A 25,037-nucleotide genomic window follows, 5' to 3' on the forward strand; every position below is an offset into this window, starting at 1 on the left:
TTCAGTACTATGAAATGACACTGTTTTGGTGTGGAATAAAGCCACAAAAGTAATGAGTGAGTTGGGGGATGGGGGTGAGACAATATGATCCTAAATTAATTTTTACTATGAACTAAAGACCTTCCCAAAGGCTGTGGATTATTGCATTGAAGAGACATAAAAGGCGTGCACACTTCACTATAAACTCCGGAGCAGGAAAAGAAATTTGAAATTAAAAAATTACCAATGCCTTAAATTTTTAAATTTTTATGTATTAATGTGAAAGGTATTTGGTTATAAATGAGGCACATATAAAAAGCTCTACATAAACCTGCACACGAATTTGAGAATCTAGTTATCTCCAAGACCCATATCAGTAGATCTCTTTGTCTCTCTCTCCCTTTTTCTGGATTTTTGAGATGGTATCCCATTATGAATTTGTAACAATCCACCCTGCCTCTGCCTCCTAGTACTGGGATCACCGGTATAAGCCACCATGTCTGCTTGAGACAGCTCTACTAAAAAGACCTATTTAAAAAACAGCATGTCAGACAATGTGGAAGACATCTGATGAAAATCTGTGATGAAAGAGACATGTAAAAATGTATTTCCTTAAGATTACTATTATTTATTTTATTTATGTTATTTATGTGTGTTTTGATGGCAGAAGCCAGAAAATGGCATCAGGTTCCCTGGAACTGGAGTTGCAGATGGTTATAGCTGCCACCAGGATGCTGGTAATTGAACTTGTGTTCCCTGGAGGAGCAGCCAGTGCTCTTAACCACTGAACCATCTCTCCAGCCCCATAAATATTTTTAAAAAGAATATGCTAGAAACCCAAATTAGAGTCATTTCTAAATGTGTGTTATAAAGTCGTTTCACAACTCGGGATGATTTCTTTTTTCTTTTTTTTTTTTTTTAAAGTATGGATCAACTGTTTCTCTAGGTACAGATTGCTAGCCCAATGCTACAGGACAGTTAACAGAATATTTTTATTTTGTTTTTTTTAATCATGTTTCTGTGCTGAAGTTATCAAGACAGCTCTCTGCTGCGATTGCGTTGTTACTGGGAACACGCACACGCTCACACACACAGGGAGTTTAATGTGAGGCCAGTACAGAAACAGAGAGATTAGACACAAAGAAATGTAAACAGCCCTCACATGCTAGGAAGCTAGGTTACAAGAATCCCGGCACCAGGCATTCACCAGTCACCATGGAAAACAGGAAGTGAGGTGCATAGCAACCACGAGCCAAAAAGCAGAAAAGCGCATACCTTTAGCTTGGAATGAAAATCACGAGATTTCCTTCTGGCAAGAACCTGAATGTGACTAGACACCTGCAGGGTAGGGGAAGGGAGGAAAACAAAGGAAAAGCCTGTAACCATGGAGATGAAAAGCCCCCTACAACTGGGCAAGCCAGACGTACCTTAATGGCGGCTTGAATTTCTCGAACTTTCTTTCTTGCTAAGACCTGTATATGACTAGACACCTACATTTTTCGGGTTTATGCGGGGGAAACAAAACAAGAAAAAACAAAAAACAAAAACAAAAAAACAAACAAAAAAAGGAAATCAAATATAAAATCGCTATTCCTTGGGAGGGGCAGGGTGGGGGGAGGTTATTTGCATCTCAACGAAGCTCTGCGGTTAGGAACATACAGTCCCAGCCAGACACCAAGCCCCCAGCACTGATCTAAAGCTTTACAAACCACAGGGTCCTCAAGGCAGTGACTTGGGCAGGCTCACCTCCCATGTTCCCACCTGAAGAGATCACAGGTGTGTTGGGGAGCCATGAGTCGGGGAGAGGAGGGATGCGTTTTTATGAAATTAAAAAGGCGGGGGTAGAGATATATGAAAATATTTACACCTCGGTATCAGGAGGGAAACACCCCTTTCTCAATTTAGAGCTGACTGTCCATAAATTGGCCTGTCCTATACAATCAAAGCTGAGGCTGGGAGGGGGGTTCTGATCTGGAGGACTCTAGATTCTGTGGCAAATGCTGAAATAACACTGACACATGAATTAGATCTCCAAGACAAATGGGACCCAGTTAGCAGAGCTTTTCTTTTTTTCTTTTTTTTTTTTCTTCCTTAAAATTTCTTTAATCCTTTTACTCTTTTGGGAATCAACTAGGTGCCAAGTGGATCTGCATACTATTACAAAACGAAATGTGTGAATACAGCTAGCCAGCCAGCCAGCCAGCCAGTTAAAACTCTGGGTTGAAAAAACCACTCAGCTTGGCTGAACAACATACTGGAGAGGTGTGGCCAAATACAGCGTACAGGCACCCTGAGGATGGTGCCGTGTTTGGAAACAAGGCCAGGTAGGCCTCTGACACACACTGGGCAGGCAAACCAGCATCTATTTCAGTGGGACTTGATTAAACTTTAAAATGCCCCAAGTTAAGGGGTCACCAGGCAAGTGACCAGAGCTCACTGGCCAAAAGCCAGTTCAGCACTGCCATCTGCATTGGGAGATTCTGAACCTTCCCATTACAAGTTCAAAGGCCTGGTCTTTCTGGCAGTTTCAAACTCATTTCAAACTCTCCAGTGACTCTGACAACAGGACTCGGCATTGTCAAGGATCTTTTGGAGGTTAAAGTTGTTTTTCTGAGTTTCAATAATTTGTTTTCTTCCCGTTTCCAGAAAAGCAGGGCTCCCCATCCTCTTCACCCCTCCATCTGGCTCCTGCTGATACTCATTTTCACCCAGACTCTTGTCTGAGGCCCTGACTCAATGAGGGCCATGGCTGGGTGCATCCCCAGCAGACAGGCCTGCCTGCCTCTGTGCTGGCAGGAGGCCACCCCTTTCTGCTGACTCAGCATGGGGCCAGCACAGGCAGCCTTTCTGGGGGACAGCCCAGCCCCCTGATCCACACTCCAGAAAGCAGAGCTGGAGGGGAGAGGGAACAGGGCTACTGCTGCTCAGCCTTAAAGAGACATGGGGGAGTTGGCTGCATTCAGGCCTCAGTTATCCCCTCACCTCCCTTTAATTATTTTGAGATGAGGTCTCTCACAATGTTGTCAAAGTGGTCTTGAACTCCTGGGTTCAAAAGATCCTGAAGCCTCAGACTCCCAAGTAGCTGGGATTAGAGGTAGCATATGCTACCACATCTAGCTAGCTGCAGCTGCTGAACTCTGTGCCATGTAATTCCATATATAGGTTAACATTAAAAAAAAAAAATGTTTTCCATCAATGACCCATCCATTACATGGGTCATTTGTTTTCCTTTCTTTTTTTCTGATTTCAGAGACTGATCTCCCACCCATTCCAATTGTGAACTTGATCACATCAGTAATATGGGCTGCTCTGTATCCAAAAAACCAGGGAAGGTAGAGCCCTGGCCAGAGTCAGAAGAGAATACCCACTCCTGTTCTGCAGCATCTAAAAATTGTAACTGCTTTATAGTTACAGCAGCAGAGGCTGACAAAAGGCCATTGCTAAAGAAGCCACAGTGCCCTGGAAGTGTATCGCTCAGTATAGTATTTAGGCCATTGCTAAAGGCCACTGGCATGGCTTCACTGAAAGCATGACAATTACGTAATCGTTTCAGGATATTAAAATGCACAGAACCTCCAAATCTCTTGGCTTGCCAGGGTAAGTGCACCTGCAGCCTTCTGCAACTCTGGCAGATGTTAGGGAGGTGGAATTGAAAACACCTGAGCAAGGGGAGGTTCAGATACTGGCTTGGCAGTGAACTGTGCCACATGTATATGACAGCACACTAGTGCATGCTCAGGTCACGTGGTAAGAGTGGAAAAAGCCACTCCAGGACACCTACAGGGTAGACTCCTTACAGGGCACTGGGCCTGGGGCTCCTAGAGCTGAAGCACGGCAGCCAAGGCAGCCCAACGTCTCCGGGCCATTCGCTGACATGCAAACCTTGCAGGCGGGTACTGTACCTGCTTCCTGGTCCTTGTCTTCCCTGTTCTGAGTTTGATGTATCTGGCTATCAATTCATTTCTACCTGCAAGAAAGAAGAATTTATAATAAGGAAACTACATAAAGATAAGTAAGCAAAGCCCTTAAAACAGCGGTTCTTGACCTTTTTTTTTTTTTTTTTTTTTTTTTTTTTTTTTTTTTTTTTTTTTTTTTTTTGGTTTTTCGAGACAGGGTTTCTCTGTGTAGCTTTGGAGCCTATCCTGGCACTCGCTCTGGAGACCAGGCTGGCCTCGAACTCACAGAGATCCACCTGCCTCTGCCTCCCAAGTGCTGGGATTAAAGGCGTGCACCACCAACGCCCGGCAGACCTTTTTTTTTTTTTTAAAGATTTTATTTATTATGTATACAACATTCTGCTTCCATGTATATCTGCACACCAGAAGAGGGTACCAGATCTCATAACGGATGCTTGTGAGCCACCATGTGGTTTCTGGGAATTGAACTCAGGACCTCTGGAAGAGCAGTCAGTGCTCTTAACCTCTGAGCCATTTCTCCAGCCCTGGTTCTCGACCTTCTTAATGCCACAACGCTTTGATACTGTTCCTCATGTTGTGACCAACCATAAAATAATTTCATTGCTGTAATTTTGCTCTTGTTATGAATCATAATGTAAACATCTGGTATGCAGGATATCTGATATGCTACTCCAAAGAGCTAGAGACCCACAGATTTAGAAGCACTGCCCAAGAAACTAAGATTAGAAATATGATTGAAGAATTTTAAATTGGAGAGGGTGGAGAGATGGCTCAATGGTTAAAAGCAGTGGCTGCTCTTGCACAGGTTCAGTTTCTAGGACCCATGTGGCGGTTTATAATCCTCTGGAAACCCAGTTCCAGGGGATCTGATGCCCTCTTCTGGTCTTCATGGACACTGCATGCATGCAGTACACATACATAAATGTATGCAGACGGAACACTCATATACATCAAATAAAGATAAATCCTAAAAGAAAAAAAGAATTTTGAATTGGAGGTGGCTGGTGGTGTGCTTGCCTAGTCCTGGGCTAGCTCCCTAGACCATATAAACCAAGTATGATATTGCACATTTGTATCGACAGCACTTGGGAGGTGGAGGTAAGAGGGTCAGAAATTTCAGATCAGCCTGGGTTAGATGAGACCTTGATTTTTTCTGATTTAGTTGGAGCTTTTTCAGTTTATTCCTGACAGAAAAACAGCATACTGTCTGGGAAATTAAGATAAAGATCACTTAACTTTACATTTAATCCCAGCACTATGGAGGCAGAGGCAGATGGATCTCTGAAGACAGCCTTATCTACAGAGCAAATTCCAGGACAGCCAGGGCTACACAAAGAAACCATGAAAAAAAAAGAAAAAAGGAACAAAGGAAGAAAGGAAGGAAGGAAGGAAGGAAGGAAGGAAGGAAGGAAGGAAGGAAGGAAGGAAGGAAGGACCTGTGTAATCTTGTTTGCTAGCACCTGAAGAACTGGGAGTGCTGAGTTGGAAAGGGGACAGACACAGACACACAGACCTACAGGGACACACACACGCTCTATTGTAGTCTGAAAGAAAATGAGCCCAGTCCTGTTTTAGACTTTATATCTCAGTGTCATTTTCTTCTTCATCCAAGCTTCTCCCTGTGTCACCAGTTTTATAGACACAGGAGAGTGAGCATCTTGTGGCTGTCCAGTAGAGCAATGAAGGGAAACTCAACAGCATGATGGACGCAGAAGACGCCCAGAATGTGGTGTTTGCACGAGCAGCTAACTGTTCTCATGTCTGTGTATGTGTACATATAGGGGGGAGTGACTCAACCTTCTCCAAGCTTTATAGCCTTGAACTAAGAAAAAACATCTGAACAGAAAAACCTTTCATTCTTATGCTGTCAGAAAACGGAAATTTTAAACAGTGTGATATGGAAGAACTATGCTCTGAGAATGAAAACTCTTAGAATGGACCCTTCTAAGAGTAGTCCAGTGAGTCACTTCAACCTGTTCGAGATTCATTATTTCCCGGCCTTTAATCCGCTCCTTTGGGAAGACCAGGACTAAAGTCAATCAATCCAGCTTGTGCTTCTCTGGCCTTGTTGAGCCAGATCATGCATCTTTTTTTTTTTTTCCTTAATCTTTTTTTGTTTTTGTTTTTTGAGACAGGGTTTCTCTTTGTAGCATTGGCTATCCTTGATCTATAAACCAGGATGCCTCCAAACTCACAGAGATCCTCCTGTCTCTGCCTCCAAGTGCTGGATTACCACCACCTGGCCCCTGCATCACTTTCAAGGCATGCATTAACATGGCATATTGGAAGCAGAAAATGCACCTGAACTATCATGGCACTGTCACATAGACTGTATTCTGTGTCTGATTTTCCAAACACAATGCACACCTGAAGAGCTCAAGAACTGTCTTCTTATCCTAACCTGTCCTTACTTACTCTTAACTTTGTCATCTTTTAGACTCCTCCAGGTGCTCTTCTTATAGGACTTCACACATAGCCTATATGGCTTTCAAGGGAGGCTTTGTGTCCTCCTGTACCCTTGGACTATCCTCTGCCTGCCTCCCTTTCAGAAGAGCATGCAGAACTAGAAATGGTCACAGTGTGAAGCAGAGCGTGCCTGTCACCCTCTCAGCCTAGACCCCACTCTGAAGATGCTGTCTACCACTACGTTTATTACTTTTTTTATTTTATGTATATGGTTGCTAATTTGGGGGGGTGGGGATTGTTTTTGGCTTTGTTTGAGACAGGGTTTCTCTGTGTAGCCCTGCCTATCCTGGAACTTGCTTTGTAGACCAGGCTGGCCTCGAACTCTCAGAGATCTGCCTGCCTCTGCCTCTCGAGTGCTGGTATTAAAGGTGTGTACCACCAACACTCAGCTTTGGATATGGTGTTTATCAGCATGTCTGTGCATCATATGTATGCCTACTGCCTACTGAAGCCAGACAAGCATGCCAGATCCCCCAAGACTGGAGTTATAGATGGTAGTAAGCCACCATGTGAAAGCTGTTCCTCAGATACACCCCTCACCCTGTTGTTTCCCCCCTCCTTTCAGAACTGCTGGTATTTTTTAAGCCCCCAATACAAAACTTTCCATTTATTTCTACTCCCATTTCACACTATTAAATTGAGCCCATCATTCCAGCCTGACAAAATCTTTTCAGATCCCAACTCTGTAACTGAATGTATCTTTTCCAGAGCATTTAGAGGAGAAGGGCTTCTGAATTCGGTTTGGGGGAGTGGCTCTGTGAGCATCCCCTTTCAAACTTCTCTCTGCCAATATCTCCTGTAGTGTCATTGGAGCCTACTTGTCCATCTCTCAGAAGGCTGTGCAGATTTTGCAATTTGTCATAAAGGCTCACTGACAGCCGAGCCCAGCCAGGAGTGCCTAATTACCAGAAACCAGACCTGAATGACAATGTTCACAGATCAGCCGAGCACCCTCCAACCCAGGGCCCTCTCTGGGCAGCCATTCAGGGCTGGTTAAGTGGCCAGGGCTCTGTGCGACATGCAATTTCACCTGGACCTTGTCCAGGTGGCACAAAAGAGGCTCTTGCCCCAAACTTGCTTATTTTCTGTGATTTTCTATTTCTCACAGCATCGGGTTGAAGGAGTAAGATCTCTATATAGGACAGTCACAATTGCCCAAGATCCCCGAGCCTATGCAAATGGCACTGTGCTTTAATCATGCTGGAAAATGATTCTAAAGGCCACTTCTTCCACAACAGTTCCTTACTGTAGAGATGTGCTGAGCACACCTCTCAGGTCATTTCATTAAAGCTCAGTTTAAGGCAGGTGTGGGAGGTAACAGCTTACACAAGAACCCACATTAAAATAAGAGGAGAGCTTATCTTACTGTCAAATTCTTGTTCCAGAAATGAAAAAGAACTTTTTTTTGGGGGGGGGGGGGTGCTTTGATTTTTACAGACAAGGTCTCTATGTAGCCCTGGCTGTCCTGGAACGAAGAAGAGATCCCCCTGCCTCTGCCTCCTCAGTGTTGGGATTAAAATCGTGCACCACCACACCCGGCTAACAAAACCACTTTATAAGGCCTGTTTTTTTTTTTTTTCTTTCATGCCCTACTTCAGAATTATTTCTGTCTTCTAGATATTAAAACTGCCTGTTTTAACTTATGCAAGACAATGCATAAACGTCCGAGCAATTCTCTTGCAAGCAATGTCCTAATATGGCTTGTAAACTGTGATTTCAACTCTCTCCGTCTAACTCAATTACTGTACTATATGGTTTAATCTGGAAGTACAGGCTAATCTATTACCTGGATCAAATTATTTTAAACAATTTTTTAAAAATAGTAAATACACAGAAATCCTTTAAACCAAACCAGAAACTGTATGGTTGAGTATTAAAATTTTTTACATTTATTTCTAAATCTTTTCCTGAATTAAAATATTCTGACTTACTTGGAAAACAAGAGTGGCGTTCCAACTGTCTGGGTTTGTCTGTGACCCTGAGCACTACACGATTCAAGTGTTTGCATTAGAGGCCAGAGAAAAATGTTTTCATATTGCACTAGCACAATCTCCTTTTACTGCCTTGAGACAGGGTCTCTCACTAAACCTGAGTTCAGCTCGGCATTTCTCATCTAGGCTAGCTTCACAGCAAGCCCTACACTCCTCCTGTGTCTGTTCCACTCTATCTCAAAAAACTGGTTTTGTTTTGTGTGTGTGTGTGTGTTCTGGGGATCCAAACTCAGTTCCTTGATTTTACCCACAAAGCCATAATAGTCCCCCACTTGGACTTCTGTAATAAATGTCTCTCAAAGCACAGTGTCTATAAAGCTCATAACCCTCAGCTGAACTGTGTAAGTTTCCTATTCAAAATCTGGGACAGACACCACAACAACCCAGAAATGTGGAAACTGAGAAGGGCATCCAGTCGGCACTCAGGGGTCTTGCCTTTAGAAATGTTCGCTCTTTCTTCTCCAGTTCTCCTGTGCTTTTCCATGAACAGTGTGAAATGGACTTCTAACAAGGTAAACTTAATTTTACACATCTCCCCACAGTTTCTACACATTATCTGAAACAACTCTGGTTTTCGATTGTGACTTCTGAAATATCTATATATATGAATGGAATAACTTGTGGACAGGACCCATATCTAGACAAGAAATTTATGTATGTTTAAAATAAATATGCATTTATCAACTAGCCTGTAGGAAATATAATACATTTAAAAAAATACACATGTAACAAGGTTTAACTACAACCTGTCATATGAGGTCAGACCTGGAGGTTTCAAATGCACTCTAGATTTCTGTATTAGGGATAGTCAGGATGTATTTAATCTTCCTGTTTGTTTAGGGTTTTTTGTTTGGTTTTTTTTGTTTGTTTGTCTGTTTTGTGTTTTTTGTTTTGTTTTGTTTTTTGCGAACAGGTCTCATGTAGCCCAGGAAGATGACCTTGAAGTTCTAAACCATCTCCTCCACCTTCTAAGAGCTGATCTTGCAGGTGTATACAGTACCAGAGCCACCAAGACCTGTTTTGTTGTGAGGTGAAGGCATCTAAAGCTTCTCTGGAACATATCATTACCTAGAATGACAAAGGCAATCTGGCTGGCCAGTGATGCTAACCACTGAGACAGATAATAGCTTATCTTATCAAGTAGGAAGGATCCTGGGACTCTGGTAAACCATACTAGCCATCCAGACCTGCTGAGCTTGCTAAGCCCATTCTCCATGCTTGCCATGGGAGGTTACAGGCCACACAGATCACATGGCATTTTTCTGAAACATCCCTGTTCCTCAAGAGCACTGTCATGTTTCATTATTAAATTTCACTTCATGGCACAACTCCAACAGAGGTACATATAAGCATGAGCACGCATGCACACACACACACACACACACACACACACACACACACACACCACACACACCACACCACACACACACACACACACACACACACACACACACACACACACACACACACACACATCACACACCACACACCACACACCACACACCACACACCACACGCCTGCCCGCCCTCTCTGGTCTAAGACCTTGTGACCAGGGTTGTTTCTCTTACAGGCAGAGGCTTAGCCTATCCTGCCACCGTCCCCAGTCCTTACACGTCTGACTTTAATGTTTGACAGAAGGCCTGCTCTCTGGCTTTTCCTGTCCATACTGTACCTTCTTGCTAAGGTACAAGATGGAGAGAATTCGCTGAAAAGCAAAGCATTCACACTGACTGAGCTTCTAAATCCAGAGGGGACTGGTTAACATGGTTGTGGGCTGCATATGTGAAGGAAAGTGGCCTCAGGTCATGTTTGAGGCTCAGCAAATTCTGGGTCTGTGGCTACAAATTGTAGCCCAGAGACACTCAGCTTTAACAGAGTAAGAGCCACTTTGTTATTGGATGGAGTCAGATTGCCTGAGAGAGGAAGAATAGAGTGTCCCTGCTACAGCCAGAATAAAGAAACTCAACTTCAGACATGGCTCCCAGGGTCTCAGAAGTATAGAAAGGGTTCTGGCCCAATACTGAAGGAAAGAAACCTCAGTTGCCCTTCCTCCTCCAGTGGAGCTATGTGAGGACCCCTCCCCACCCCACCCCTGTCTTCTATGTAAAAGAATGGGAAACAGAACAGATGTAAGATAACATATCTAACAAATGCTGTTATCAGAAAGTCACTGATCTATGTAGAGCTATAGGGTTAGTCATATACCACCCTAAATCCTGATCTAGCCCAAAGGGCTATCAATTACTAGGATGTTGTTTAAGAACTCTTAAGAGTTTCCTGTGTAACTGGTGGACAAGTGTTCTCATGAACTTGAATGTCCCTGCTGATTTCTGCACATGTAGAGTCCACCCACCTTTTTGACAGCATCGTCCTCCCAGAATTTTGACCTGGTACAAGACCACCAAAGACCCCCTCTTTTCTAAACACCTCTGGCTCTTGAAATGACAGTATACAGGTCTTCCCTTGCCTGCCCTACCCAGCATCTCAGTGTTAGCAGAGCATACTCTCACCTGAGACTAAGCAGCCCTATATCTAAATTTTCTCTTGGACCATCACCATAAAGCCAAGAAAAAGTGGGAAGAAGCAGTGAGAAGCCTTCCAACAGTACCACAGCCATGGGGTGAGGGGAGGGGAATTGGAAGGAGGCTCTGCCTTCCAATGCCAGCAGTAAAACACAGCAGAGAGAGGAGGTTCCCGAAGGATCGTCTCAGACAAGATGGCATTAACATATCTCCTCACCCTAGATTCATTCTCATTAAGCTGGAGTCCATCTAAATGAGAGGGAAAGCTAATCTAGAATGTAAAAACTAATAATCAAGAGGTGCAGGAGTAGGGGGACACTGCAGGAACCAAGTGTCACTAGCTGAGCAGAGGTCTGGGGGTATGCATCTGCAGCCCTGGCCAGAGGAGGCAGTCACTGGTCTTTCTTTACTAACATTAAGGCTTAATAATTAGTTACTACCACCACCACAACCTGCCCTGGCATAGTGGGAAGTGGGGGAGGCCCGCCAAGGGGGAAGATACCCACTGGTCAAACCAAAATGGGTGTATCTGATGTAACACAGGATAGACGAGGGTAAAGCAATGCCACCCAAGAGTTTATAATGTTTATAGGCTCTCCAAAGAGGACCTGGCTGGGTGGCCCTACTGTGTGCTCTCATGGTGCCCAGTCTTCTTGTGGCTATGAGGCTTTCACATCCAAATGCTTAAACATGACAGAGCAGCCCTTTCCCTGTCCCCTAACACACACCAAGCAGGAAGCTCCACAGAGCGTGAGGCAAAGCTGGATTTCTGTTCAGTGTACCGAGGCAGGCCATAGATAGACACGAACAGATAGAGTGGATGTCCCCACAGGAGAGATGCAGGATCAGTTTGAGAGAGTGACTTCATGAAAAGGGGCATTTCAATCATCCCTGGGCACCATCAAGGAGGAAGTAGCCAGGCCAATGTCTCAGTTAATCCCCAATATAAATCATTGACCAAAACTCAGTGCCAACATGGAAAATCACCAGGAAAGGCCAGGGCACTTTTCTAGGTTGTCAGGGGTGAGGACTGCATGTTCCTGAGCTAAAGGTCTACAAAGGAACTGGTGGTGATTTCCTGAGATGACCGGTCTCTTCATTCAGGGGCACAGGAGAACAGCTGGTCAGTTATAAGTTCAGGTCTCCCTAGAATCTCAGTAAAGTGCCTGGTAATAACTCAAGTTCTAGCTTCCCAGGAGTGTCATCAGTCCACCACCTGGATAGCATTATCAAGTGACAACCCCATAAAATATCTTCATCATTGGGGTAAGTCAGCTTATAATTAACACATGTGCACAGAATTACAAGAGAGCAGATAAAAGTGGCTTGGGCTTTCCTGAATGTGACAGTTCTGATTCTTCATACATACAATCCATGCTGTAATAGCTCTGGAGAATAAGTAGAAATGATGGTCTCCTTTTTTCATTTGTTTGTGTCTTTTTTGAGACTGTTTCTCTTTTTAGCTTTAGCTGTCCTGGAACTCACTCTGTAGACCAGGCTGGCCTCAAACTCACAGAGATCCACTTGCCTCTGCCTCCAGAGTATGGAGATTAAAGGCGTGTGCCACCACCGCCCAGGAGGTATGATATTTTCTAATGGCTAATTCTCTATGAAGAAATGAAGATAAACCACTCAGTTACCTTTCTTAATCTGCAAGTGGATTAAGTGCTAGCTTTAATAGTCCACCTGTGCTTCAAGCCATTGTCCATGCCTCACTGACCACTGTACCACTGTGACTTACAATACAATTCTGGGACACACAATCCACAGCATCAAGGCCTTCAATGTCTCTGCTGCCTCCAGCCTAAATCAATAGCTTTAGCAGGATGTCCTATAGTGTGTGTGTCACCATCATTTCATTTACTTTACCATTAAGATGCACACCCAGCTCTCAGCTCCATGAACCCATGCAGCCACTTTAAAGTTATAGCTTCACTATCCCCAAAACTTCAACCGTCAATTTGACCAAACCTTGAGCTCCCCAGGAGGGGAATCTCAATGAGGATCTGTCTACTCTGGGTTGGCCTGTTGGGCATGCCTGTGGGAAGGCTCATACCACAGTGAAAGACAGCATTATTTTATGCTTGAAGTCCTGAACTGTGTAAGAGTACAGGAGCTGAGGTGACAAGAAAGCAAATGAATGAGCACGCATTTATTTCCCTTTGTTCCTAACTGTGGAGGTGATGCGATAAGCTGTTTGAAGTTCTTGCCATCCTGATGTCCCAGAACAACAGAAAATGAGCTAATTTTCTCCTTTATCTTTTCTCAGGGTAATTTATTGCATTGACCAATGAAACTAGGACAGATTATCAATCAAAATTCATCCAGGTAAAGCCCATCTGAAACACACAGGTCATGGTGCTAGGGGGTGGGGGATTGCTCAGGGAAGACCACAGGATTACAAAGCAAAATGAGACGCAAGGAACTGTGAGTTCAGAACAAGCAGCTTAGTATACAAGAGGAATGGTGGCTTGACTGTCACCAGGAAAGCAGCACCAGAACCAACATGTCTACCTAGTCCTATAGCTCTTCACTCCCTTGTGTGCATGGTCACTGCCCAGAACTTGACTCTACTACAAGTACCTATCTTACAGATTGGAAGCTTCCAAAAGGCACCTTCAGCATCTTCAGTATCTTGGCATCCCACATGCCCAAAATGTGCATAGGGTTAACTGGAGTCTCAACCTGTTGCCTTCAATTCTGCATCGATCTGAACACACCCCTGACCAGGGGTTTCATTCATAACAGAGATGGACCTGATGGTCCCTTTCAACTCATCTCTTTTTCAGGCCCACATCTGTTTATGCTGGGTTCTGCTAATGGTTTGAAAGTAAGATGACAGGCAAATGCTATAACACTTGGTCCCCAATTGATGATGCTGTTTGGGAGGCTGCAGGGTCTCATTAAAGGAAGTGGGTTGATGGAGAAGAAGGGTTATGAGATTATAGCCCAACCCCACTTCTTGCCCTGTCTCTGCTTGCTGGTTAGTACCATTAAGGAACAACAGCCCTGAGGCATTCTTGCCCTCCATGACAGACTGTATTCCTGGAACCATGAGCCACATAAATTCTTCACCCACTAAGTTGCTTCAGGTGGATATTTTATCAGAGCCATCTGAAAAGTAGCAAGTATACCCTTCCTATGTCTATTATGAGGGAAACACAAACTCCTCAGAGCATTCTTGCACAGGGATCTCCTGCTGCTCAAGAATGAGGCGGGGACTTCCACACCACAGTTCTGCTTTCCATCTCTGTCTCTGCCACTGTGTAGCCATCCTCCCTACAACATTCTTTCCCTCCTTTTTTGCTTGCAACTCCTACTCATCACCATGCATCCCAACTGCCATATTTCCTCCAGGTGGTCTAAAGGAGCAGAAATGAAGCCAGTAGTTTATTCCTTTGTACCCTAAAGTATGAAGAACATCCCTGCTGAGGCTGCGTTCTCCACTTCCTACAACAGAGACCACTCCAAGGAGAGTCCACTTGCTTCCTTCTGACCCCATATTTGGCACCTTCCAATTGCACATGCCGATATATATTTTTTCATTAGTTAAATGAATAAGCTCCTCTCTTTTGTGTGAGGATGAGCAAAGGAAAAAACTAAAGGATCATAGGAGCTGGGAAGCACTGCCATTATCACCTGATATCGAAAGTGCTTTCTGTTCACAAATTCAGAGACCCATGCCTTTTCAGCCCTGAGCTCTGATATCTAACACTGTTCACAAGTTCAGAAACCCATGCTTTCCAACCCTGAGCTCTGATATCTAATGCTGTTCACAATTTCAGAGACCCAGGCTTTTCAGACCTGAGCTCTGATATCTAACACTGTTCACAATTTCAGAGACCCACGCTTCCCAGACCTGAGCTCTGATATCTAACAAACACTGCCACCACTGTGGCCACCACATGCTCCTTCCTTCTTCATGCCCCACCCACCTGCCACAGAAATAGGGACCTAGTCCAAAAAAAGAGCTAATCTCAACATTAACCCAGGAAAGCCTCGTTAATGAAAAACTTTGCTAAGAACACTCTGTCTGTTTATTAATTATCTGGCCTTAGAGAAGTGTGAAATCCACACATGAGAAGTGCTAAGAACTGCAGGTCCTCACAGAGACTCTTTACTGACGCACTGATCTACAATTCTGGGTGTGTCTGCTTCCAGTGCTGGACTATGCTTCCAGTGCTGGAACTACACTCAGGGTTTCATGTGGGCAGGGCCACCCTCTACCCCAGCTTGCTCGCTTCTTTTCTTCTCCTCTCCCTTCTTCCCCCATCTCTCTTCCTCTCTCTTTAAAACAAGGTCTCACTATGTAGCCCTGGCTGGCTGGGAACTCGCTATATAGACCAGAATAACTCACAGAGATCCTCCCTCCACTGAAGATGTGACCACCATGATCCTGGAGACTCTGAGTAACTTAATCTGAACCACTGTGATGCAGAGCGAACAGCATGGTCTCTGAGGGTCTGCTGCATGTATTACCAACCACAGTGTGAAGGCTCTGGCACCTTTGTGTAGGCCTATCCTTGTCAAGTAAAGCCAGTGCACTGGCTTGTGTTTCCAGAGTCTGGATCTATTGATACAGAAAGCTCTTCTGGGGGTTACAAGGGTGCTCTGTCTAGGATACCACCATCTGGTATAAGCCAGCTCCCATGTTATTGAAATGGGAACACAATGATCTTTCATTTAAAATGGATTCTTCTAGTCTGTGAGATGACATGCTTTGCCACCAACCCTGATGCCCTGGGTTCAATCCCCAGAACTCACCAAGTATCCTCTGAATTCCATACCTGAAAAGTGACATGAGTACAACCACCTACCTACGCACACAAAATAATTAAACGATAAACACTGTAAAAATAAAATAGTTCTTTTTCATTGGATAAAATAGTAGACACCTGGTTTTTAGAGGAGGCTAAGAATCAGAAGGGCTGGGGGCACACACCTTTAATCCCAGCTCTCAGGGGGCAGAGGCAGGCAGATATATAGGACAGTTCCAGGACAGCCAGAGCTACAGAAAAAAAACCTGTCTTGAGAAACAACTGCTGCTGCAGCTGAGCATAACCAAGTACCTTATAAATTGTGACAGTCTTTAAAAAAAAAAAAAATACTGTGTGGCCAGGCAAGAAAAATGTCAAACAGCAGAAACTCCACAACTTAGTTCTTTGTGTGAAAACATTAACTCTTCAGAAGAATTGGCAAACAACTTCTACAGCTACTGAATAAGAGTTGCACAAAAGTGAGTCACACAAGCCTTAAATCAAAATGAACCTCATGCATGATCGCCTGGTGCTTACAAAGCATGTCGAACAAAAATGCCTACTACTTAATAATGTTTTTCAAGTAGTATTGTTTGTTTTTCTGATATAGGGTTTCTCTGTGTAACAACAGTCCTGGAGCTTGCTTTGTAGACCAGGCTGGTCTCCAATTCACTAAGATTCGCCTATCTCTTCCTCCCAAGTGCTGGAATTGAATGCATGTGCCACCAGCATCAAGCAGTATTTTTTAAAAAGCACTCAAACTAAAGAATCTGAACTTAGAGTTAGGCTAAATGCAATTCTATGGCTCAGGTGGACAATGTAGGTAGTAGAGAGTCACCTAAGCTTGCTGAGTGCCTGCCACACATCAGTACCATGCAAAGCTCTGTGCACATAGTGAACCTTCAAACCCAATTCCCATCTTGCAGATGCTACAAGTCAGGTTCTAATCTTCCTTCAAGGAGTGTGAATCCAGTGTTGTTTCCCAAGCACATTACTGCTTAATTTCCACCAACTGTTCTGAAAAAGCCCATCCTCTCCCACAACAATTACAAAAATGCTCAAGAAGAACAAAATCACAGAATGGGACAACCAAGAAATGGATTGAATCACATAGGCTTCATTGTAAATGGTGTCTTCACACCACCCACAACAACATAGAGAAGAAGGTCTCAGCTGCTGTCCATGTAGTGAGGCCTTCATAGGACACGAAACATTCCCCACCATTGCAGACTCGTACTACATCAAGACCATGTATGAGATGCACACTCTAGAATAAGGTATATTCTACCCTCAAAGGATCTACAGTGCTAGCATCAAGCCAACTTAGGTGGGAGGATGGAGCCATGTTGAAGAAAAGTCCAGCCCATTCCATATAGAGAAATACTCCCTGAGCCAAGAAACACGGGGGTGGGCCTAGGCCCTATCCCAAAGGATAGGGAAGATTCTGAAGACACCCTATGGAAGGCCTCACCATCCAGGGGGGACAGAAAAGATATGTGACAGATAAAGTTTTAATTGGGGGGGGGAGTAGGGGAGGACAGGTGGGAGAAGGGAACTGGGATTGTCATGTAAAACAATCCTGTTTCTAATTCAAATAAAAAGAGCTGGAAAAAAAAAAAAAAACAGTCCAGGACACACACACACTATGATGATTACTCCTAAGGTTGCCCTGTTGAGGCCAAGCTATAGTATAGAGAAAGCAGTGGTTTGGAAAACATCCTTTCACATTAAGACAGTGGCCAATCACATTAAAATATATCACCGCTCTAGGAGGAGAGTTGGCTGTTCTTATATATCTTATATTTGTAATTACCCAGGCACCATACATATCCTCTCCACCTTGCAAAAGAAAAGGCTAAGTGGCTTGTGTGCACACCACCTTTGGCCTTCTCACCTGCCACTCTACACACACTTTCCTGACACATCCTTAATACCTCGCACCTTTTGGGTGCTATCCCCTTTGTGTAAGATGACTAGACCTCACTCTTCCCTACCCCGTGGTCCACATCTGCTCAACAATAACTTCTAAGTTGCAGAGACACCATGTCCTAAAACATCCTGACCACTGGCTCCTCACTCTGGATCCCCAAACAGGAAATGCTTGGTGATACGTTTGGTGGATTTTGGAAGTGCTGAGTTTCAAGAAGGCAAGAAGTATGTTCTATTTCCACAGTCTTCCCAGCTCCCAGCACTGTGTTCAGAAGATACTACTGAATGATGATTGGACTGATGCTGGTCTGTCTCTTCCTAAAACACTTCTATTTTGTTTTGAATAAATGATCTTGGCACACAGGAAGCAGAAATTTAATGTGTTCTTGGGACAGGAAACAGGAAAGAGTTTCATGCTGGCAAGAGGAGGCCAAAACCAGGGCTCCTGTCCTTGAGGTACACAGGGTCTGGGTGAAAAGATCATGGAATGCTGAGCCATCTGTGACCTTTCCTCCCCCTGAAAAACAGCGGAGACAAAGGGCCACAAGGTAGGGTGAGCAGCCTGCCCTATTTTCTAGTGGGATGAACTTGAAAAACATAGAACCTTCTATCTTCAAAATCCATCCATCCACCTGACACAGGGTCTCCCCAGGATGCCTACGCTGATGCTGAAAAATGTGCATCACTAATCTTTTCAGTAACAGCCCTGGAGTAGTGGGCTGACAGGCTTGTATTGGGGCACCTGGCTTCCTTTTTTAAATTTTCGGTGGCCTTCATAGCTTTTAGAATTGGCATCCTGCCTCAATCCACCCACAAAGGATAAGTCAACCTTAGATGAAATATTTTCTAAGAAACATCTCTTCTTTTTGACAGGTCAAACAGATTGAGAATCAACTCACTACTCGGGGCCACATTCTGGGTATTCACAATGTTTTCTAAAGATAGAAGGAATATACATCTGCTAGCTCATTCACTAGACTCAAGAGCCCAAACGTCATATCCTTATATGGCTCTAGCCTTGAATATTGCTTTGTAAAGATATCTCAAAGTGAAATTATCCAGCAAACCCTTGTGTGGATAGAAGGTTCCACAAGTCAACAACCGCTTAAGCAGTTTAAACCAACAAGCAAGATGCCTTCTATTTAAATGCTATGAGCGAATCTATTTTAAGCCTTTTAAAATCCTTCGGGCAGGTGTTTAAGCTGTGTACTGACTGTGCCTGTGGAGGCTCTAGGGTGGGGGATGGCAGGCTCCACTCTCCATGCAGGCAACAGTTTTGTTCAGACAATCTTCCTGCAGCAGGTCATGTGACAAAGGCCAAATAAACAGCATCTGGGGATTTTCAATTACAGACCTTCGCCCAGCATGCCTGCACTGTAATCTCTACCAGATGAGGCCCAGGCCTCCCTATTTTCAATAATTCACACACTGTGTACACATAACATGACAATAAGGGCATTCATGGTGCGGCCTGATTCGCAGATCAAAGCTAGCAGAGGGCCAGGAGGGCCAGCTGTAAGCAAGCTAGGCTGCTAGATGCTTCGTGCCTTTCACAGGCTTGGAAAAGCTCTCCCCGGGACCTGGCAAGCTGGCCTCTTTCCTGAGCTGTATTGCTGAGCAAACTCTGAACGGGAATGGGGTGCCCTCGGGGAATGACAGAGAGACAACCAATCCATGTGCATCTAGGAGGGCTGGGAAAGCTGCATCACTCTTATCCACTCAAACTGTGCAAAAGTTCCTGGTACCTAAAAACACTGTACAGTACCTGAGTAGTCTAAGCCCTCAACCTTAGTTGCTGTGTCTTCCCATTCAGCCTGCAGGAAGACAATCTGGCCAGAGGACACAGAGCCATAATTTAAAAGCATGTCACAGAACCTAAGGTGTGGAAAATGAAAGACAACTAACTCACTGTTGTTACTACTGAAATCTCTACAGTTAATTAACTCAGTTAACCCACATGTGGAGACCGGCGCTGTCTATTATGAGGATACGCATGTCCCAACTCTAAATGCGCACATTTCTCAAGTCCACAATATTTCAGATGCTACTGGCCCAGCTTTGGAGTAACAGTGCAGGGAGTAGAGACATGGCTTCCGCCTCTAAAGATTTCACACTCGTCACTCAGGGTAGGAACCAGGAGAAAGCCATAATAGTGACTTCCTCTTTGCAAACACATGCTGCTCACCAGCTGTGGCTGTATGTCCACCCCCCTTCTCTAGCTCATTCAGAATGGTTTCCTCCTAATCACAATAATTCTGAAAGTGCTAAAACATATCAATCGTTGGCTAAGCCGTTCCTACAAAGGGGCCAGCCGGCTGGCTTTTATGGCCTTGTCCAACAGCAGCTGATACTTCATTCAGCAACAAATCCAATTTAGCAGTTACAAGAGGGTTAGCATCCCTGAAAAAATACAGGGGTTGATCTGGCGCTCAGAGTCGGCACAAGCTCCTGGACATGCTGCTTTGCAGCTTTTTCTGCTGTCATACTTGGACATCTAGAATCAATCATCTTGCACCCCCAAACACATCCCAAGCCCCCACAATCTAATGGTGGTGGTGGTGATGGTGAGGGAGGCAGCAGCAGTCTAATCAGGCAAGTTAGTGTTCGCAGAAACCCAATGTGTCGTTTTCCAGCTGACTGGTAGGCAGGAAGAGTAGCAGCCACTCTGTCACAAATTCCTAACACACCAGGGAAAGCTAAGTTTGTTCTTCAACCCTTGGGCTTTAGGTCAGCCCTAACGATGAGAAAATGTTAAGATTTTTACCTTTGATTAAAGTTTGTTTTGTAATAGGGACTCAGAACTAACAGAATCTGCAATTAAATAAATATCACATCCTGGCCCCAAGAGGCAGAAGAAGAAATTGACAAAATGAATATTCATTTTAAACATTTAATGTATGTTCTTTCCAGATGATTATCTAAGTTCAAGTTAAAGGAATCTCCAGAGAAAATGACTTAAATAATTCAACCATAAAAAGAATCCTCCTCCACCACCAAGATGTCATTTTGAAGCCACAAGGTAATTTATAAGTAAAATAAAAGGGAAATGATGTAACAGAAACATGGGCCGGTTACTCCTTAATATTAGGCTTTGTAGTCAATAGTTGGTTATTTATCCCAGTTACAGTTTTAATGATATGAAAAATAGTGAGCCACAGAGACATCTGGTTTAAAAACATAAAATTTTTTCCATGCCAGAAAGGAGACACATGCAATTGTGGCTGGCAAGTTATCAATGATGGAATATTCCATACATGGAGTTCTTATTTCATGTGGTTTTAAAGAGCTTATTCTTCTCTGTGCACTTCAGAAGGCACAAACTGAAACAACAAATCCCACCCTCAGAGACTGCAGACAAACAAACCATTAGATTAATATTTTGTCAATGTCATTTGTCACAACAAAAGTGGCAGCGTTTCTCATTTACTTGAAGACTGGTTTAATTAAAATTCAAAAAACTATGACAAACCTATGCTGAATTTCATTGGCTGCACAGTAATTACTTATTTTGTAGCTCACTATGAACAGTGTTTTATTACATTCACAAAAATGCATTTAAAAGCTAAGAGGAACTATGACACAGGCAGAGAGCAAGCCCCGCCTCTTCCACTCGAAATGGGGAGCTACTTCCTATTAACGTGACCTTAAAAAAAAAAAAAAAAAAAAAAAGAGGACCCATAAGTTTCTCAGTGCACAGGGACGCCGACTGACATGCCTGCAAGGCTCTCGCTCACACCAGGGCTCAGCTCCCCCAGAACAGATCTGGCAGAGCCTGATGAAAAAATCTCCCCCCACCCCCCTGGACCAACAGAAAGAGTCTGGCTTGGCTCAAACCCAAAACCGAGACAATGGAAGCTGCCAGGCATGATAGATGACTTAGAAGACTTAAAACCACCATTTGCATTCTCCCAGATAAACAATTAGCTGGGGGTAAATGTGGAGGAGGGAGTCCCAGGGGCCGGTTTACTTTTAAAACACCCAGGGCATTATCTTAAGGTACCTCATTGGAATGAGAAGAAACAAAGGGTTAGGGAAATTTAGAATGCTGAAGTTTATAAGCACAGAACACCTTCCAGCATCAGAAGGTTTTCCATGCATGGCAAGGCTGATGCCTCTATTCCTTCTTCCTTTATTTTCTACCCACATAATTCTAATAGGCGGCACAGTAACTTTTGAAAACTCATGTATGGAGCAAGGCGGGCTGGAATAAGCGTGATTTAAGCATGGACAGGAAACGGCCTTCAGACATTCTTGCCAAACAGAAACCACCAACTCTGAAGCCGCATACAATTTCTTGAGCTCATGAAGAGCCTGGGTGGGGGTAAGAGATGCTTGATGAAGGACAGGGAAACATCTTCAAAGTCAACCTTCATTTCTCCGGAAAGATTTACAGGCCCAAACAAGAGTGCCTCCGGAAGCCCACCAATTCTCCATTAATGCAGCAGGCAGCAGTGTGGTTTCCAAGGCAACAGGGACTCTTGTTCGCCAGCGAGCTTGGTGCACACTGCCAAAGGTTTCTCCTCAAATCTCAACTTCCTGTTTGCAGGTGCTGACAAAACCAGACAGACTTTTATGTACAGACAAACAGTGCACTGATTCCACACACCCCATCCCCAGAAATGGGATTCTAAATCTTGGTCTTTGGCAAAAGTGACCTGGCAGGATCACAAAGCTCTGCAGCTAGACCTTGCAGTAGAGGCACAGAGAACAATCTGAAAGGGAGTTAGGAGCCCCCTGAGAATGTTCGGTGAGTTAAATATATTTGCTGTAATATTATAATGTGTTATGACAAGCTATATATCAACATAATAGGCTCCTGTGATTAACGCTAGTCTGGTTGGGGTTTTTTTGTTTGTTTTTTTTCTGTGTGTTATAGGAGTTTGAGGGTTGGCAACAGCTTGATTTAGTAGAATTCAGAAACTAAAGAATCTGAACACACTAGAAGTTGACACGAGTCTCTTCTTCAATGCTCTCCACCTTATTTTTTGAGACAGTCTCTCACTGAAGCTGGGGTACACCCAAATTCAGCTCCAGCAATCCCCTCACCTCTGCCTCCCCAGAACTAGGATTTTAAGCAAGGGTGGCTAAATCCAGTTTTTAATATGGGTGCTCAAGATTCAAACCCAGGGCCCCATGGTTGCATAGCAGTTACTTTCCAACCTGACTCCAAGTTCTATAACATCTGTAACTCTGACAACTGTATCGCATGAGGTCATCATACATTTTGAAAGAGACTTTTCCTCCATGTGAGCAGAGAATTACTGGAAAAGTGCTAGCCTGCAGCAAAGTTACTAACGTCACAGGTCTAATACAAAGTCCCTTCTGGCTACTTTTGCCTACCCTCCAAGAACAACTAGACAGCAACAGAAAGCAGTCCTAGTTTTATTGGGGACCTTCAACAAATAATTTCCTTCTGAACACTGTTTCAAGAGTGCAAACCAAGGCAAGTGCATCTGCCACGTCACCAGCCCAGAGGGCTCATGAAGTAGGTTCCCATGCCAAACCAAATTCTACAAAATGACCATGAGAACCAGCAGGCCTACAGCTTCTCTGGAGAAGAGTGTCTACCTGCAAGTAACACACTCACTTCTTATTCAGGAAACATCATCTTCTCAAGCACAGTGCTATTAGGAGACTGGAGCACCAGCAGCTATTGACAGAGGATGCAGGTAAGTCTCAGAAGTAGGCAGTTAGCAGGATAGAAGAAAAGGCATCCACTGAGTCCCATCCTTCCTTGACACAGTGGGCAACAAATGTAGGTGGGGGAAAGGCACAACACAGTGGCCTTTTTCAGGGCTTCCCTTTTTAATTACCCCTGCTTCTTAAAATCTCCGAATAAGCTAGTTTTACAAGTCCCTCCCTGTAGGGATAGGCAGCATCCTACAGAATACCCTCACACATAGCAGATTTTCAAGCTAAAAATTTTGTCAGACAGTAACAAGTCCTAGTGGCTACAGTCAATAACACAAGAGAAGGTATTTCATTTCACTTTTCAGATATGTCTGTCTCAGGACCACCCAGCTAAAGGACAGGAAATGTTCCCTGTGTACACCCCTCCATCCCATGAAAGTCACGCAAGAACCAGCAAGAGGATAAAGTGCTGTCAAATATCTATCAGAATTCTGAGTGCCACTGTATGCAGATCTTACTCCATACATGGGTCACATTCAAAAACACCACCACTTCCAATAGAGACAGTGACTCAATTCATGAAGTGCATACAGCCAGCCTGTGTTAATAATGCTTCTCAATGTTCTAACAAAAGCAACGGAAGGGGTTTTTTGGGCCCACATTTTAAGGATACAGTTCACCAGTGCAGGGAAGCAATGTCAATGAACTATCCACACAGCAAATGCAGCCAGAAAGCAGAGCTGGCTTCCTCCTACCTATTTCTCCTAACTCACCCCATGGAATGGGAAGGCTCACATTTCATGTGAGTCTGCCCACTGCAAATGTCCCCAATCCAGAAATCCAGATGTATGCAGATTTGATTCTTCCTGTCAAGTTGACGACCAATATTAACCATTACAAATGGACACTTATATCATGGAGATGTAAAAGTTAAGTGGGAAACATTAGCACAAATAATCATCCCAATATAAGAATGCTGACTGACCTTTCTCTACGATTTAATGAGACCTTTACATGAACACAACTGAGTGTTTCTTTGGCGTCATGCAGAAGCAAAGTCAGATGACTCTGGCATTCCTGCCATTCATTGAGTAGCTCAGCATAAGGCTTCTGCCAGACAATAGAAAGTGAACTTTGGGAAAGCTATACCAGGCAGCCAGGCTCCATCCTGTGAATGGGGAACTCAAGAAAGGAATGCCCAAACACCTGGATGCTGGAGCAAGCAAGGCTGTGGGACTGAAGCAACCTTCATGGCTTATTCAACATAGATACAAAGAAAGATCATCAGCCAGGCATTGTGGCATAAGCCTTTAATCCCAGCACTTGGGAGACTGCTGCAGGACTGCCATGAGTTCAAAACTAGCAGGGGCTACAGAGTGGTTCCAGGCCAATTTGAGCTACAAAATAAGACCCCCAAGATAGGGCAGAACAAAACAAAAGGAAATAGAACTAAGAAAACAGATGGAAAGGGATGGGGAAAAGATGGATGGATTTCAGTGGCACCTGGCATCTTCAGCTCCACAATTCCTGGAAACAAAGAATACTACAGGAGAAGGAGGCAAAAGCAGTGGAGGCAGGAAACTGTATCTCGAGTAGATGAACTTGAGAATAAAAGCCATCCTTGTGGAGCTCTCCAGGAGGCTGCTGGCTGCGCAGAGAGCAGAGTCTAACAGAGCAGTCTCCAAGGTCACATTTCTGACTACTGAACCAGAGGGAGTAAAGGATGACACCCAGCAGAACATAAAAGGAAATGAGAAGCAAGGAGGTGGAGAGGGGCTTGAAAAGAGGTAAAGGCAGCAGCAGTAGAGAGGGAAAAGATAAGTGGCTGAGTTAAACCCTTTAAA

The 25,037-nt window shown here is 44.1% G+C and overlaps 1 protein-coding gene across 6 annotated transcripts in view; it reads right to left on the reverse strand.

The window, feature by feature from the left end:
- Tead1 (TEA domain transcription factor 1) overlaps positions 1-25,037 on the reverse strand; it is a 232,530-nt gene that overhangs the window by 62,654 nt on the left and 144,839 nt on the right. For 2 of the 6 annotated variants that reach the window (XM_035442276.1, XM_027410109.2), the window contains exons 3-5: positions 3,882-3,946; positions 1,407-1,469; positions 1,255-1,317 (exon numbers count right to left, since the gene is read on the reverse strand). In XM_035442276.1, coding sequence (XP_035298167.1) covers positions 1,255-1,317; positions 1,407-1,469; positions 3,882-3,946 — 191 coding nt within the window. The remainder of the gene's footprint in view (positions 1-1,254; positions 1,318-1,406; positions 1,470-3,881; positions 3,947-25,037) is intronic. The other 4 variants (XM_035442280.1, XM_035442278.1, XM_035442279.1 and 1 more) reach the window with 2 other exon arrangements.

The sequence above is a fragment of the Cricetulus griseus genome, chromosome 3 (genome assembly GCF_003668045.3).
Source record: "Cricetulus griseus strain 17A/GY chromosome 3, alternate assembly CriGri-PICRH-1.0, whole genome shotgun sequence".
NCBI classification, from domain to species: domain Eukaryota; kingdom Metazoa; phylum Chordata; class Mammalia; order Rodentia; family Cricetidae; genus Cricetulus; species Cricetulus griseus.